The sequence below is a fragment of the Podarcis pityusensis genome (genome assembly GCF_964106645.2).
Source record: "Podarcis pityusensis genome assembly, chromosome: 16".
Lineage (NCBI taxonomy): Eukaryota > Metazoa > Chordata > Lepidosauria > Squamata > Lacertidae > Podarcis > Podarcis pityusensis.
In genome coordinates, this window is record NC_138041.1 from 21,947,857 (window position 1) to 21,962,891 (window position 15,035).

At 44.5% G+C, this 15,035-nt stretch overlaps 1 protein-coding gene and 1 long non-coding RNA gene across 5 annotated transcripts in view; one reads left to right on the plus strand and one right to left on the minus strand.

Annotated features, from left to right (window-relative positions):
- The window catches only part of SUDS3 (SDS3 homolog, SIN3A corepressor complex component), a 30,134-nt gene extending 16,251 nt beyond the window's left edge, over nt 1-13,883 (plus strand). For all 4 annotated transcript variants that reach the window (XM_080986435.1, XM_080986436.1, XM_080986434.1 and 1 more), the window contains 2 exons: nt 7,470-7,554; nt 12,766-13,883. In XM_080986435.1, coding sequence (XP_080842561.1) covers nt 7,470-7,554; nt 12,766-12,864 — 184 coding nt within the window. In that variant the 3' untranslated portion in view covers nt 12,865-13,883. The remainder of the gene's footprint in view (nt 1-7,469; nt 7,555-12,765) is intronic.
- LOC308466054 lies at nt 772-7,463 on the minus strand. The gene is made up of 3 exons (XR_013980643.1): nt 3,028-7,463; nt 1,709-2,970; nt 772-1,570 (listed from the first exon to the last, which is right to left on the minus strand). It is a non-coding gene; the product is annotated as an uncharacterized lncRNA (long non-coding RNA).
- Nucleotides 13,884-15,035: the final 1,152 nt, after the last annotated feature.

Consider the following 15,035-nt stretch of genomic DNA (forward strand, 5'->3'; position numbering starts at 1 on the left):
CCTGTTCCAGTAGCCAGGCTATTCCTGTGTTCTTATAGGCAGCTCAGTGGTAGAACACATGGCAGCCATATCCTCATAGCATAGCAATCAGCAGCTTCTAACCCTGAGGGTTATGTTCTTCCACTTTTAGAGGCAGTAATGTGTCTGAATACCAGGTGTTGGAAATTGCCAGAGGGGAGAATCGCTCTTGCACTCGGATCCTGTTTGTGGGCTTCCCATAGGGGCAAGTTGTCGTGAGAGCAGTATTCTGGACTATATTGGCCATTGGCCTGATCCAGCAGGCTCTCATGTTCTTTAAAAAAAAATCCCCTTACAATTCATAATAATGTCTAACAATAAAATGCAAAAGCGTAATCCCAATAACATCCAACAATAACATACCTCTGTAGTTGAATCCTGGCCCCAACGAAAGCTCCACTCTGGTAGTCTCTAGGCCCAGGCATAGACAAACTCGGCCCTCCAGATGTTTTGGGACTACAATTCCCATCATCCCTGACCACTGGTCCTGCTAGCTAAGGATGATGGGATTTGTAGTCCCAAAACATCTGGAGGGCCGAGTTTGCCTTTGTCTGCTCTAGGCAGCCTGCTTTTCCAGATTTGCAGTAAGGTGGTCCCTGTCGCTTTGAACAATAGCAGCAGCTGTTGTAGCTGGAGTTGGTTGGGGCCCTGCCCTTCCAGGTTTGGTGGAAACAGGTCAGCCAAGCAGGTCTCACAGGGACTCGCAGCAAGAGGCACTTGTTGCAATTCCAGGATGTGTTCAAACCAGGTGAAAACAGCCAGGCTGTGAAACAGGGCCAGCGAGGGGTGTAGCTTGGCCAAGAGTTCAAGGGATAAATGGGGGAGGGGGGCTGCAATCTGACTCAAGCTTTCATGCTTACTGAACAGCACTTCAAGTGCCACTTAACTCCAAAAGTAACAGCACTGCCAACTGAACACGTAAGACAGGTTGCAATGAGAGTTTGTACATTGCCAAATCTGGTCTTGCCCCAGTGATGGCAGGCACCCCGATTCCACCCTCCCAGGAAGCTGTCAACAAAGGGGGGGGGACGACATTGGCCATCTTTGGGGTTTCTAACATGCTGCCCTCCAGATGTTACTATCGTTTATTCTTTAATTGTCCTAAAAGAATCTTCTCCGGGAGATTTACATATAAGATAGCTTGGAAACAGCAAAAGCAAGGATAAAACCGAGTAGACTTCCTGGTAAAAGGCCCATTTATCCAGCTGGGAAAAGCCCTTCAGTTGCTTCTGCAAAATGCAGGCAGTGGGCAGCCACATAGGAAGCCCAGCTCCTGAGTTAGTGCAGAGTTATTAAGACTCCAGCTCCCATCATTCCTGGCCATTGGCCTGTGCTGGCTGGGGCTGATGGGAGTCCTGCAGCGTCTGGAATCATCACATTGGAAGGCATCTAAAATGATCACCAATCCACTACCACAGGGTTGGCCAACTCCCGAGAGACTGCGATCTACTTTCAAAATTAAAATCTGGCAGTGATCTACCCCCGTTTTTTAGGGGTTCAGGTCAAAGTTACAACAGAAGTTCTGGAACACTACATTTCCCCCCAAAAAAATCTTTATTGAAACTTAACATATACAGTGGTACCTCGGGTTACATACGCTTCAGGTTACAGACTCCGCTAACCCAGAAATAGTGCTTCAGGTTACGAACAGTTTCAGGTTAAGTACGGACCTCCGGAACGAATTAAGTACTTAACCCGAGGTACCACTGTATAGATAATAACCAAAATTCCCAATGATTCCCTCACATAAAATATAATATCTAAAGTACAACAGCTGCGTAATTATACTCTTAATTATAAAACCCACCAGCCACCCTCTACTTCCCTCCACAGCAATTCAACTTCTTTATATTTCTTTCTACCTCTTTTTCCTTGCATTCTATAATAAATTATTTTTGTTAAATTCTGATTTTTCCTTCTTTCTTTATTGGTTTTGTTATTGCTTACATTTTTTATTCTAAGCCTATTAGCACGTCATTTTTAGAACAATATTTTGACATATAATCTTCGAAATACTTCCACTCCATTCTTAACTTTTTAACACCAACAAAGAGAGAGTGGATTTGTAAATTAAGTGAGTGTATAGACTTGGAACACTACATTTTTTATTCTCATTCTCAGAAGCATTTTTGCCACAAGGTGGCAGAATGAGATCAGAAATTATTTTCCATGAGAGGAGGCTGGGGGGGGGAATGGTTTGCTTGTTTTTAGCAGGAATGTGCCTTTTAGAGACCACCCCTTTATGTAAGAATTCAGATTGGTCTGCAGAATATAGCAGGGCTCCCAAATATAGCAGCAGCTCCCAAATATTTCATTGAGCTCATCCAACAATAGACATAGGGTGGCCTTGGGAACATATTACTGACTTCACCCCCTAGCCTGGAAATGTAACCCTTCCCCCCCTCCCGACTCATTGTTGGCCTGGTGAGTCCCTTGCAAATCTCCATAGATCTGCTGTGCTAATCCTGTTTTTTCCTAATTCGATCTCTTCTCTGAAAAGCGTTGTCTGTTGAAGTAAATGCACCTCCTAAGAATGGAGGAAGAGGATCTGGTTTCTGATAATGTCCGGCTCCTGTAAATTGCAGTGTTTTTCACACCAAGTCATGGCCTAAGAATGACATTTTCTCTGGCCTCAAATGACCCCCATCACTATTTCCACCCAAGACTCTAGGGAGCTTTGGACCTGTTTCTGGGACAGCATCCCTCTGAGCCACACAGAAAGCCATTTTTTAAAAACTGCAGGGAGGTTCTGAAGTGCTTTGTGGGTGCCAAGGAAGTTAGAAGGCGAGGGGAAGTATAAAAAAACCCCCCAGATTTAGGTGCATCTGAAGCAGTTCTTTAGATTTTAGCTAGCCAGTTTGTTCAAAATAAGTCGTATTGAAAAAGGATAGCGCTGGGTTTGTTTATTGGGAATTTTTCATTAGAGGGAAAAAAAAATACTCCTATACAAGACTCAAATCAAATAAATCAAATATCTTTAATATGGTCAATGACCAGCAAGTACAAGACTCAAAATATGCAGCAGGAACAAGTAAAACATAAGAAAAGAAACTACAAAGTAATAATACAGAAAAATAAATAAAATTGAATCTTAATAGTGAAGCTATGCATATTGAAATCGCAGAGCTAGAGAAATAATATATTCTGAGAAGACCATCTATTGCCAAATCCAGAAAGATGTCAGTAGCAAGGGGGAAAGAGATGTAGATGGAGGACACATTTTGAGATGGTTGTGGCCACTAATGCTTAGGTAATAAATAATACCAAAAGGTTTTCTCTTTTTCAGGAGGTTGAATCCCCTCTCCGCCAGTTGTTAAATATATAACAAGCAGGTGCCAAGCAGAAAGAAACATAACTTTTGCTCTATTTATTTGACTCACAGCTGTTAATTTTTCTGACAGTGTAAGTTGGGGAGGGTTTCTGCTGTTATATTTAAGACCTTTTAAAAAAGAAGTGACATCATAACTGAAGGTGCCCAAAACAGTAAGTTTTTGGGGAGGAAGGAGGGCAGTATCTAGCTGAACAGATCCACTAGTGCAAGGATTTCCATGAGTACAATGGAACTTCTGCTCCCCTCCTCCTCTCCCCGTGCCCTCCCAAAATTTATTTGTTTATTGCATTTATAGCTCCCTTCTTCTCCAAGGAGCTCAAGGTGGTATTCATAGCTCTCCTGATTTTATCCTCACAACACCACTGTGAAAGCAGGGCTAAGTGTGAGAAAGCGACTGGCCCAAGATCACACAGTGAGTTTCATGGCTGAGTGGGGATTTGAACTCTGGTTTCCCAGGTCCCAGTCCCACACGCTAACCACTACGCCACACTGGCTCGCTTTGCTCTAGAAGGTTGAGGGAACCCTAAACAGGATTTAGGGAAGCCCAGGCAGGTGTGCAAGGAGGAGGAGGGGAGTACCTTTGCAAAGCCAAAAGTCCTTTCTCTTGTAGTGCTGTTTACCTGGATCCCACTCTACCTAATCTTTTGCAGTGAAATTTAATTAAAACCTTCAGCATTAGCGTACTTGCCATATGGGCGGTTGTCTGAACTCGTCAGCTAATTAGCGTTGAAGGGGTTTCAGTCATCCCAGTCGCATTCTGTACTTTCTCCCATTCAAGACGCGGCTCCTTAAACCGAATAGGCTCCTTGCCTGCTCTGTGCTGGAAGTCAGCCTTGATCTCGCTCGAGGAAAGTTTTCTGTGAGATTGCCTGCAGAAAGAAGACCCAACCCACACACCTTATTTAAGCTGGGCAGTGAATGGGTCCGTACAAGGGAAGAGCCGTAGCTCAGGGGTAGAGCATCTGCTTGGCATGCAGAAGGTCCCTGGTTCAGTCCCCGGCATCTCCAGTTAGGGCTGGGAGGGGCAGCCTGTCTGAAATCCTGGAAGATAGCTGCTGCCAGTCAGCGTTGACAGCATTGCTCTAGATGGAGCAGTGGTCTGCCTGAGTGGAAGGCAGCTTCCTACCTACCAGGGGAAAACATGGCATTGTCCTCTAAGAAGCTCAGTGGTGGTGTGGGGAGCGCATGTGGGGCATGTTCATGTGCTCACCAGACCCCCTGCAAGGTAGGCTTATGGCTAAGGAAAATGCCCGACCACCATGGCTGAACAGGGCATCGAAATGTTGAGTCAATTACTCTCTGCCCCATTGCACTGGCTTTCCATGCCCCCAGGATGGTATATATGTGTGTCTCGATTTCACCTTGCTGTTCACCTTGATTTCCTTCCGAGTGTCACTGTTGGCCCTTTTCCTTCCCCTTTCCTAGCATTCCTATTCCTCAAGATCAACACTGCACTCCCCCACCCTTTGCTGTAAGATTTCTTTTTTGGTTATTGATTGTAATGATGCCTCAGCCGAGTAGTTAATATTTTAAAAATAACTTGTTGGTGTGGGAGGACAACATTTTGAGTGCATATTAAAATCTGTCAAGTGTCAAAATGGAATGAAACGTCAGCCTCAGAATTGAATTCTCCCTCTTTTCTATATTCCTTCTGTCCTCCTTTCTTCCTATCCTTCCTTCCTTCCTCCTGATGGCAAAAGAATGACTGTTTAAAGCTAGGCATAGGCTTCCCTATGACCTTTTTATTCGTATTTGGCAGGTTTCTTCCTTGCAAAAGTGTGAAAGCAGAGCATATAGCCTTTACCCTTCACAGATTTTCCTAACATTCTTTTAAAGCCTCCAACCTAAATGGCTTTAGAAGAGGATTAGGCCAATTCATGGAGGAGAAAGCTCTAGGTGGCTACTTGCCATAGTGGCTATGCTCTGCCTCCGTGGTTGGAGGCAGAAATGTTTCTGAATATCAGCTGCTGGAAGATGCAGGAGGGGAGAGGACTCTTGTGCTCGGGTCCTGCGTGTGGGTTTCTTACAGGCTTCAGATGGTCAGCCACTGTGAGAACAGGATGGAGAACTGGATGGGCCATTGGCCTGATCCAGCAAACTCTTTATAATTAAAAAGGTGGCTTGGTGGCTGAAATGCAGACTGTGCAGGAACTCGGGTCCACTTTTTCACCAGCCTGTGTCCCCCCAATTTATAGCAAGCACGCTCTGTTTGCTCTGTGGTAACGTGGCTGCTGGAAATCGTGCGCTATTGTGACGTGGTTGGAGAAGAAATAGAATGTAAAAGTTGTCCATCAAATGATGAGCGCATAGATAGTGTGTAGATTTGAGTGATGTCTTTTCTCTCCGCCTACACCTTTTCATAACACCAGAATCGGGGGCTAAATGAGATAAGTCTTTGTTTTGCACAATTAGCAATTGCATCAGTGGCTTTAAAAAGCAGGTTGCAAGTGCAAGGGATCCTATTGGGATAGTTGTAGCGGGACTTCAATTCTCTCTCTCTCTCTCTCACACACACACACACGACACACTTTAGGCCTGGTCCAGATTGCGGGAGATTTTACATTGCTTTTAAAATACCGATTCACATTGTTAATCCTGTGACTGGCACCTCACCGCATTTTGCCCTCGGACACGACATTAAATACAACTCTGATGGATTCAGCACAGATGGTGTAAACTATGCAGAGAGGGAGGGTCTTTTCATTGGTTTCTGCCCCCTTCCCGCTTTGTAGAATGCTGCCCTCAGGAAGCTCACCTGGCACCTGTGTTAATTGCATTTCAGCACCCAGCAAAGGAGATCCTTTTCCCTCAGGCCTTTTAAGAAGCTTTTAAAAGATCTTTTAAACTACTTAATGTATTTTTATTATTTTGCTCCCTATATAAATTGATGGTGGAGTGCGGGGGTGGCAGGTTCAAATTAACTGTTTGACTGATTTCTTTGTTGATTATTAGTCACCTGTTGGTTTGTTATTTCATGTTTTATTGTTTGTGGCCTAGAGGCTGCAGTGTTTGGATCACTGAGAAATTTAATAAAGATTGTTTTTCCCACAGCATGCAATAAACACATGGATTTGGTTTCTGGACAATCCACCATTTCTCCTTTTGAATATGAGGCTCTGCTGAACTCTAGTTTGGGTCCTATATTGAACTCCTGTAGTTTTTCTTGCATATAATTTTAAAAAAAGATATAGCACATACAGACTATTGGTCTGTTAACCCCAAATTTCCCATTTCTCTCATCTAGTCTGCACTTATAAGCCCCTTTGCTAATGACTACATTTCATCAGTATTCCCTGCAGTGAAGAGTACACTGGCTGTCATTAAACATTAAAAAGCAGAAGCCATAATAAATTTGAAGCAGGAGAAAGCAGCCGGTGTAGTCTGTGGAATGCTGTTGTGTTTATACATTTGAAGAATTCTTGAATGCTAAACCACAGTTTAGAGAGGGGAATGAGTCAACTGCTTTGCTCATAGTTTGCAGACAAAGGGCATTATTGCATTTGCACCACAGTACACTATCAAAAGCTTTTTGTGTTATGGCCAGGTTTGAGCTTGGCAGTCATAATAAGCTGGAGCAAAGTCTTCACCCTGTTGCATCCGTTCTGCCCTTCTCCTGAGTTGTTAGTTGTGCCTCTGAATGAGGTAGTCTTGCACCCAGAACACTTATAAATTATTAGTATTTATTTATTACCCGCCCCCAGGTTCCCAGGGTGGGCCGCAACAATTTGAAATACAACATTAAAATCAAATGACAATCGCAAAAGTGGGAGAGGCCCCTAAAAATACGAAATCTCAAGTGTCAAGGCATAAATAATAGTTGTTAAGGTCAAAGCAAAATGAGTGGGTTTGTGATGACGGTGGTAACCAATCTGGTGCCCCATAATCCCTGACCATTGACCTTGCTGGCTGGGCATGATGGGAGTTTAGAGTCCAGCAACATTTGCAAGGCACGACATCAACTGCCCCTGGATTAAAATGTTCCTTTTTTGGGAGACAAATGGCTCATTCTCATTTGCGGGGACAGTGGGGGACAGAGGACACCAGTTGATTTTTGTAAGCTGGGATCTTGGGCTGTCCCAGAGTGTCAAGTAGACTCACAGCTCTTAACTTTTACTTGCAGGTATCACAAAAGCCAGGCTATTTATCTGGAGTCGAAAGAGAACACCAAAATTAGCTGTGTGATCAGTTCCGTGGGAGCCAATGAGGTAAGCTCGGGTCTTCAGTGAGTTTTGCAGGCAGTTGCCGGGTTTGAAGCTCTAAGGGGTTGGCAGTCAATGGGGCTGTGGACCATGACACAATATTATTAATTTTCTTGCCTCTGGCTGTGTACACCTCCCCCCCCCCCAAGAATTCTGGAAACTGTAGTTTGTTACAGGTGCTCGGAATTGCAGCTCCATGGGGTAAACTATAGTTCTCAGAATTCTTTACCGGGCGGCGGCACTGTGCTTTAAATTATGGTATGCACACAAGTGAAGTGTGCTTGTTTATGTAGCCACCTGACTCTTTTCCAGTGGCAGGATGAATGCAGCTTTTGGAGCAAAATACAGTGGTACCTCAGGTTAAGTACTTAATTCGTTCCGGAGGTCCGTTCTTAACCTGAAACTGTTCTTAACCTGAAGCACCACTTTAGCTAATGGGGCCTCCTGCTGCTGCTGCGCCGCCAGAGCACGATTTCTGTTCTCATCCTGAAGCAAAGTTCTTAACCTGAAGCACTACTTCTGGGTTAGCGGAGTCTGTAACCTGAAGCGTATGTAACCTGAAGCGTATGTAACCCGAGGTACCACTGTACTGAATCTTCTGTCTAGTCAATTGCATGGCAGCAATTGGTGGCAGAGCTTCGGGAATTGGAAGTGAGATGCATTTATTAAGCTGAAACTCTTCATCTGACCATTTTTGTTAACTCTTCCATATATATTTTTAAAGCACAATTACTCTTCCGTAACTAAGTGAAGCTCTTTATCTAGTTCTCCATCCCAGTTTATGTGCCAAGAGCTGACAACTGATGGATTGAATTTATATCCCACACTTCTTCCCGAAAGAGCCCAGGGTGGTAGACACATCAATAAAACAATTTTAAAACATTCTGAAAACACTTTAAAAAAAACCAATGATTTCAGGGTTGCCAGTAGCAATATCTTTCAGCCATCAAATGTTTGGGTGCAAATAGCAACGTTTTCACCATTTCTGCAGAAAGTCAATGGCAGAGGCAGATACACTTCACCAGGGAGGGGATTTTACTAACATGGAGCCACCATCAAAAAGGCCCTGGCAGAGGCCAGTGGCGGCCAGGCATCACCTACATGGCCTCTTAGAGACTGTTCCAAACCTTCTTGAACCCCATAAATGTAGCTCATTCTTGGCTTGTGCACATCATCTGATCCTCCCTTTGGAAAAATAATTGCCGCATCTTCAGTTAAAGCGAGTCAGGGAGACCTTGGTGAATACATTGGGAGTTTGGTCTAGACCAGGGTTTCCCAAACTTGGGTCTCCAGCTGTTGTTGAACTACATTTCCCATCATCCCTGACCACTGCTCCTGCTAGCTAGGGATGATGGGAGTTGTAGTCCAAAAACAGCTGGAAACCGAAGTTTGGGAAACAGTGGTCTAGACCAGGGGATTTTTTTTCAGGCCGCCTCCTCCCTTGCTTTCCTAAACTCATCCCCAGTACCTCCTACCCTATAAAAAGCAGTCAGAATAGTGGTTGGCATAACCCACTACGGAAGATAATAACACAATAAAAATCAAACCAGTAACAATTAATTGCACAATTAGTCAAAATCCAATTAAAACTATTGAATTTAATTATTCAGCAAAGTTGATGAACTTGATCCCAGCTTTTCAAAAGTCTAGCAGTCGTTTATACCTCCACCGCCCCTCTGCTGAGTTATTTTATTACTTACTAGATTTCTACTCTGTACCTTCCTTCAAAGGAGAGTAGGGCAGCATAAGATTTGAGTTGTAGTTGCTCGGACTGTTTCTGCTTTCTCCTCTACCCAGTTGGTGGCTTGTGTCTTTGTTCTGGAGGTTGGATTTTATTCTCCTTGGCTTCGTTTGCCGTTGACTCCAACGCAGCCAGGTAGAAAGACCAACAGGAAATTGTTGGGAAGCATCCATTTTATGGCTGTGTTGCTCTCTAGATGGACGGTGCCAAGCTAGATGTTCTGATTGACATTTGACAGCCTCTCGTGTTCCTATTTAATCCATCCCTTTAATGAGAACCGTGAGGACTAGACTCTTACTCTCTTTTTTAGAGGAAAGGCCTTGGCTCAGTGGTAGAACCTCTGATTTGCATGCAGAAGAGCCCATTTTCAATCTCCAGCATCCCCAGGTACGGCTAGCGAAAGAAGGATCCCTGCCCGAAATCTCGGAGAGAGCTGCTGCCCACCAGTGCAGACGGTCCGGAGCTAAATGAACCAGTGGTCCAACTCTGTATAAAACTCCCCCCTGCGTTCTTAACCAAAGACCAGTGGCCACACTTCCTGGTTCATCCCATATTTCACAAAAGGGGCCGAGGAAGCAAAATAATCTTCATCTGTTTACAGTGGTACCTCGGGTTAAATACTTAATTCGTTCCAGAGGTCCATTCTTAACCTGAAACGGTTCTTAACCTGAAGCACCACTTTAGCTAATGGGGCATCCTGCTGCCGCCGCGCTGCCGGAGCACAATTTCTGTTCTCATCCTGAAGCAGAGTTCTTAACCTGAAGCACTATTTCTGGGTTAGCGGAGTCTGTAACCTGAAGCGTATGTAACCTGAAGCGTATGTAACCCGAGGTACCACTGTATCTCAGTTGGTAGAGCATGAGACTCTTAACCTCAGGGTTGCGTGTTCGAGCCCCACATTGGGCAAGAGATTCCTGCATTGCAGGCGGTTGGGTTAGAATAGTCCTCACAGTCCGTTCCAACTCTGAGTCTATGTGCCTCAGCAGCTTATTGGCAAGGTTGCTATTCGCACAGGTAAAGGGAAAAGACACAGCAATTCTGTCAAATCTCCTCTTACATTTTTATCTGCCTTTCTCCATACATGTGGGGTAGCTCACATAGAGCGTGAGATTCTTTTTTAAAAAAAAGTTTTTATTGTTAAAATAATTCAGCATTAATACACACATGTTGCGAATATACAAGCATACAAACATACATTTCATACAATCCTTAAAAATGTTCAAACATACCTACACTCAATCCCACAAATAATTCCTTTTCCCATCACCATCCACCACCCCTCACCCCACCTTTGTGTTAGACTTCCAGTCTACTCAATTGCAATTTCTTTCCACTTCTATTACTTTCTTTCACACACCTTTAACCTAATTTCATGCTTCTTTTTCTATTACACATTGTTATCCATCTTATTTAGTATTTCAGTATTTAAAACGGAACTTGTTTATTCTAATAGGAGTTCTGATTTTTCAATATGGTTTTGCAAGTATCCTTTAAACACCTTCCAATCCTTGTCTATCTTCTCTTTTGAGATCCCTCCAATTTCTCCCATTGTTTTGGATATATTGTAGTACTCCAATAATCTATCACGTAGAGCGTGAGATTCTTGATCTTGGTGCCGTGGGTTCAAGCCTCGTATTGGGCACAAAGATTCCTGCATTGCATGGGGTTAAGCTAGATGACCCTTGTGGCCCCTTCCAACTCCACGAAGCTGCATAAAACCCTGCCTCGAGCAAAACATGGGAACTGAAACAAGTGGGCAATTAAAAGGAAAACATTTTGTACGGCTTGCTCAGGCTCGTGAGTTATGGCTGCTATTCAAAGTGTCTCTTTCAATTAATAATGAAACTAGTCACAAAGATGTCATTATGTTCAGTGGGTGATTATTCAAATGAGCGTGCAGCGTCGTACCGAGAGATGCATTAGAACATAACCTTAAATCAAATTTAGCAATTTCGCTCTTATTAACATTAACAATAAGCATCTTAATGCGGTTAGGTGCCCGCATAATTGAAATTAAGTCCCAACTCGCCCTGTCGCCGGAGACGTGCCCAAACTTGGGGAGAAGGATTCTTCTGGCGCTGGCCACTTTAAGTAGGCGTGACGTATTTCTCAAGTCAGCTTAGGGAAAAGGTGCATTTTGTCTTTCGTATTTAGTGTATTTTTCATCTTTGTTGGAAGCCGCCCAGAGTGGCTGGGGAAACCCAGCCAGATGGGCGGGGTACAAATAATAAATTATTATTATTATTATTTATTATTATTTCAGCAGGAAATGAAATAATTGCTGTAAGACCGTATGAGAGAGGCTGTAGTGCACCTGCCTTCGGTGCAGGATGGCCCCAGGTTCCATTCCCGACACCTCCAACAAGAAAAAGGGAATTTGGGGGGCATAGGAAGCTGCCTTGCACCTAGCTAGAAAATTAGTCTGTGCAGCTTAGTGTTGCACACACTGACTGGCAGCAGCTCCCCAGGGTTTCAGACAAGGGTCTCTGCCAGCCCTAACTGTATTACAAAGACAGGCCTCTTATTATTATTATTATTATTATTATTATTATTATTATTATTGCTGCTGCTGCTGCTGCTGCTGCTGCTGCTGCTGCTACACCCGTCCTTCACCTTAAGGTCTCAGGATGTGTTCCAACTAATACACAACCTTAAAAAAAGTTTAAAACAACATACAATCACAGAAATAAGATAGGTCTTAAAAATACATACCTCAGGTATCATCAGTGAAGACTCTTATTCTGACAGGTCTCTGGGAAATTACTGGGTTTTTTTAAGGAGAGGGCTTTAAATAGTGCTTTGCTTTTTTATCTGTATTTTAAAAGATTTGTTTTTTATATTTTATTTCTGTTAGTGTTTAATTAGTTTTTAACAATTACCATTTGTATGTTCTTAGCTTCTTGTATTTTACCAATGTTGTTTTAATTTGTGTAAGCCACCTTGAATCCCTGGGAAAAGGGTTCCCTCCTTGCTAGAAGTGAGGTTACAAGGAGCCAGGCAGAGGGCCTTCTCGGTAGTGGCGCCCGCCCTGTGGAATGCCCTCCCATCAGATGTCAAGGAAATAAACAACTACCTGTCTTTTAGAAGACATCTGAAGGCAGCCCTGTTGAGGGAAGTTTTTAATGTTTGATGTTTGATCGTGGTTTTAATATTCTGCTGGGAGCCGCCCAGAGTGGCTGGGGCATCCCAGTCAAATGGGCAGTATTTGAATAATAAAGTTATTATTAATATAATATAATAAAATATAATATAATGCTTTGCCAGGGTAAAGAGGTGCAACATGGTTTATTTTTCACCCAACTATTTACTGACATTTCATTGTTGTTTTTAACTGATGCTTTGCTGATTTTTATCCCAACCACTTGTGGTTTTTACCACCTTGATATATTTTCACGGAAGCGCGGACTGTATAATCCAACCCAGATGAAAACACAAAAAGTTGACTTTCCTTTTGTCCCCCCCCCAAACCTTCGCAGATCTGGGTGAGGAAAACCAGCGACAGCACAAAAATGCGGATCTACCTTGGACAGCTCCAGCGCGGAGCCTTCGTCATCCGGCGGCGGTCGGCTGCGTGACTCTCTGGCCCTGCGTTGTGTTAAAGACAATCAGCTCTTGCAGAGACTTGTGGTTGCTCTTCCTGGGTCTGAACCAGCAGAAGGTCCACCTCCCTCCTCGATCCTTTGGATGCTGCCTGTTTGGCTGCCCACATTGCTCCTGCTGTCCTCTCTCTCTCTTTTGTGAGCCCACGCCGTGTACCAGAGCCCACCCCACAGCGTTAGTTTAGCTTTCTCATTTCCAAAGACTACTTAAAAGAAGAATGTATGCCTGTGGTCTCGAGTCCATTCCATTCTTGTATATCCTGCAGAAGAGCACACGCGGTGTATCGTTTTAAAAATTATATATATTTTTTGCATTGAGAGGCACAAGCAGGGTAGCCTCGGGGAGACGCAATGGGCAGCCTGCACATCTGAGAGGTGCTGAATGGAGGACAGATCCGACCGCAGTGCCTCTTAAACAGCCGACCCCGTGAACGACACTGATCGCAGTTAGGCACGCATGGAAATAGGAGTTTTCCAAGGTCCTTGGGTGTCCTGAACTTCCAATTGCTTTTACTGAAAGTGTGGTTAAGGGGATCGCACTTGATTGCTCCGAAGCTTGAGGGGAGGGGCGGGTGGGGCGGTAGCCATTTGTATATCCCAGCAATGAGCAAACCCAATGTTTTCTTTGTGTTTCCTGTGGAGGGTGAATCAAAGGAACAATTGGACTCTGGGTGGGAGGGAGGTTCTGTGAGCAGCGCTGTGGAAACTGCTGGTGACTGTCCTACAAGCTGCTCTCTTTGTTGTTGCAGCTGCGATGATTCTTGGGTGGCGGCTGATGGAGAGGGCATGAGCCCTGTATGGACACGTGTGTGTGTTTTTGTGTGAGTGAGTGAGAGAAAGAGAACACACATCAGCGAGGCCCTCAATGTAATCTCAAGGGATAGTAATTCTTGGAACCAGATGGAATGTGCAGTGCCAATCTTTAGAGAGTGCTGTACTGTTTTTATGACCTGGCGGTGGTGGTGAAGTTGCTTGCAAAACACTTTTTATCTCGATACCTGCTGTGTGGTGTCTGCTTTTTCCCCCAGCGCTGTTGGCTGTCCCAGTCCAGCCTGTGTTGTGAATTCTGATTGAACCAGGCCTGATCAACCACCTCTTTTAACCCTTGCCCGTTCTTCCGATGCAGCAATTGCATGGATCCTCAAAGCCCTCCTTTTGACACCTGCGGGGGGTCCGGGTTTTTTTGCACTCCTTCCTTATTCAGCCTGAGCCTGCAATGTCTCATTTCCCGTTTGCTTCAGCCAGATGGCAGTCATGCCACAGCAATGAGGTCCGTGTTAGAATCTCCTAATCTGAACCCTGGAGTTGAGGGATTGTGGTCCAGGCAGCCGGACTTTCTGACACTTCATTTGCCTGCCTACCTGGCTCCCATCATTGCCAGCAAATAAGTGTGCATCGGATTCTGCACCCAGCTGTACATCAGTCTCTCTTGCTACAAACACTCTCTTTGAGACCTCTGTTTTATATCTGTCCTTATCAAAATGGTTGCCTCTTTCACCTTTGCTTCAGAACCCAGTTCCCCTGAATAATTTGCTTGCGATTGAAATGAAGCAAGGATGTGAAAGTGGTTGGAAATACCTGCTACAGAGCATTGGAAGCTGCCTTCTGCTGCGTCAGACTCAGTATTGTCTGCACTGACTGGCAGCTGCTCTCCAGAGGCCATTCCCAGCCGACACCAAGGATTGAACCTGGGACCTTTTGCATGCAAAGTATGTGACCTACCTCTGAGCTACAGCCCTTTCTTGACACTGTGTGGAGAGCAGCCAGAAGCATGCAAGTCTAGACTTTCTTCCCATTTTTTATGCTGCCTTTTAAGTAACTAGTCCATGGTGTGCTTCTTTTAGGCAGTTGTCCTACATGCCTGATAGCTTCTCAGGGGGAGAACCAGTTGTTGGGAGAAGGCAGGCAGGGTGGAAAAAATGAGAAGCAGCATCGATAGCAGAAAAGGAGGCTCTCTTTTGGTGCCTGTAAGCGTTCTGTCTTATTATTCTGGGGTTGGGGGTTCCGGTGACCCTTTAGATGTGGTTGAATTCCCATCATCCCCTGCCAGGATCACCAGCAGTCATGTCGCAGCCAGGTAACAACTGGAAGACCACACCTGACCATCCCTGATCTGTCAGCAGGAGACCCCTGATCCTGTCAGGGCT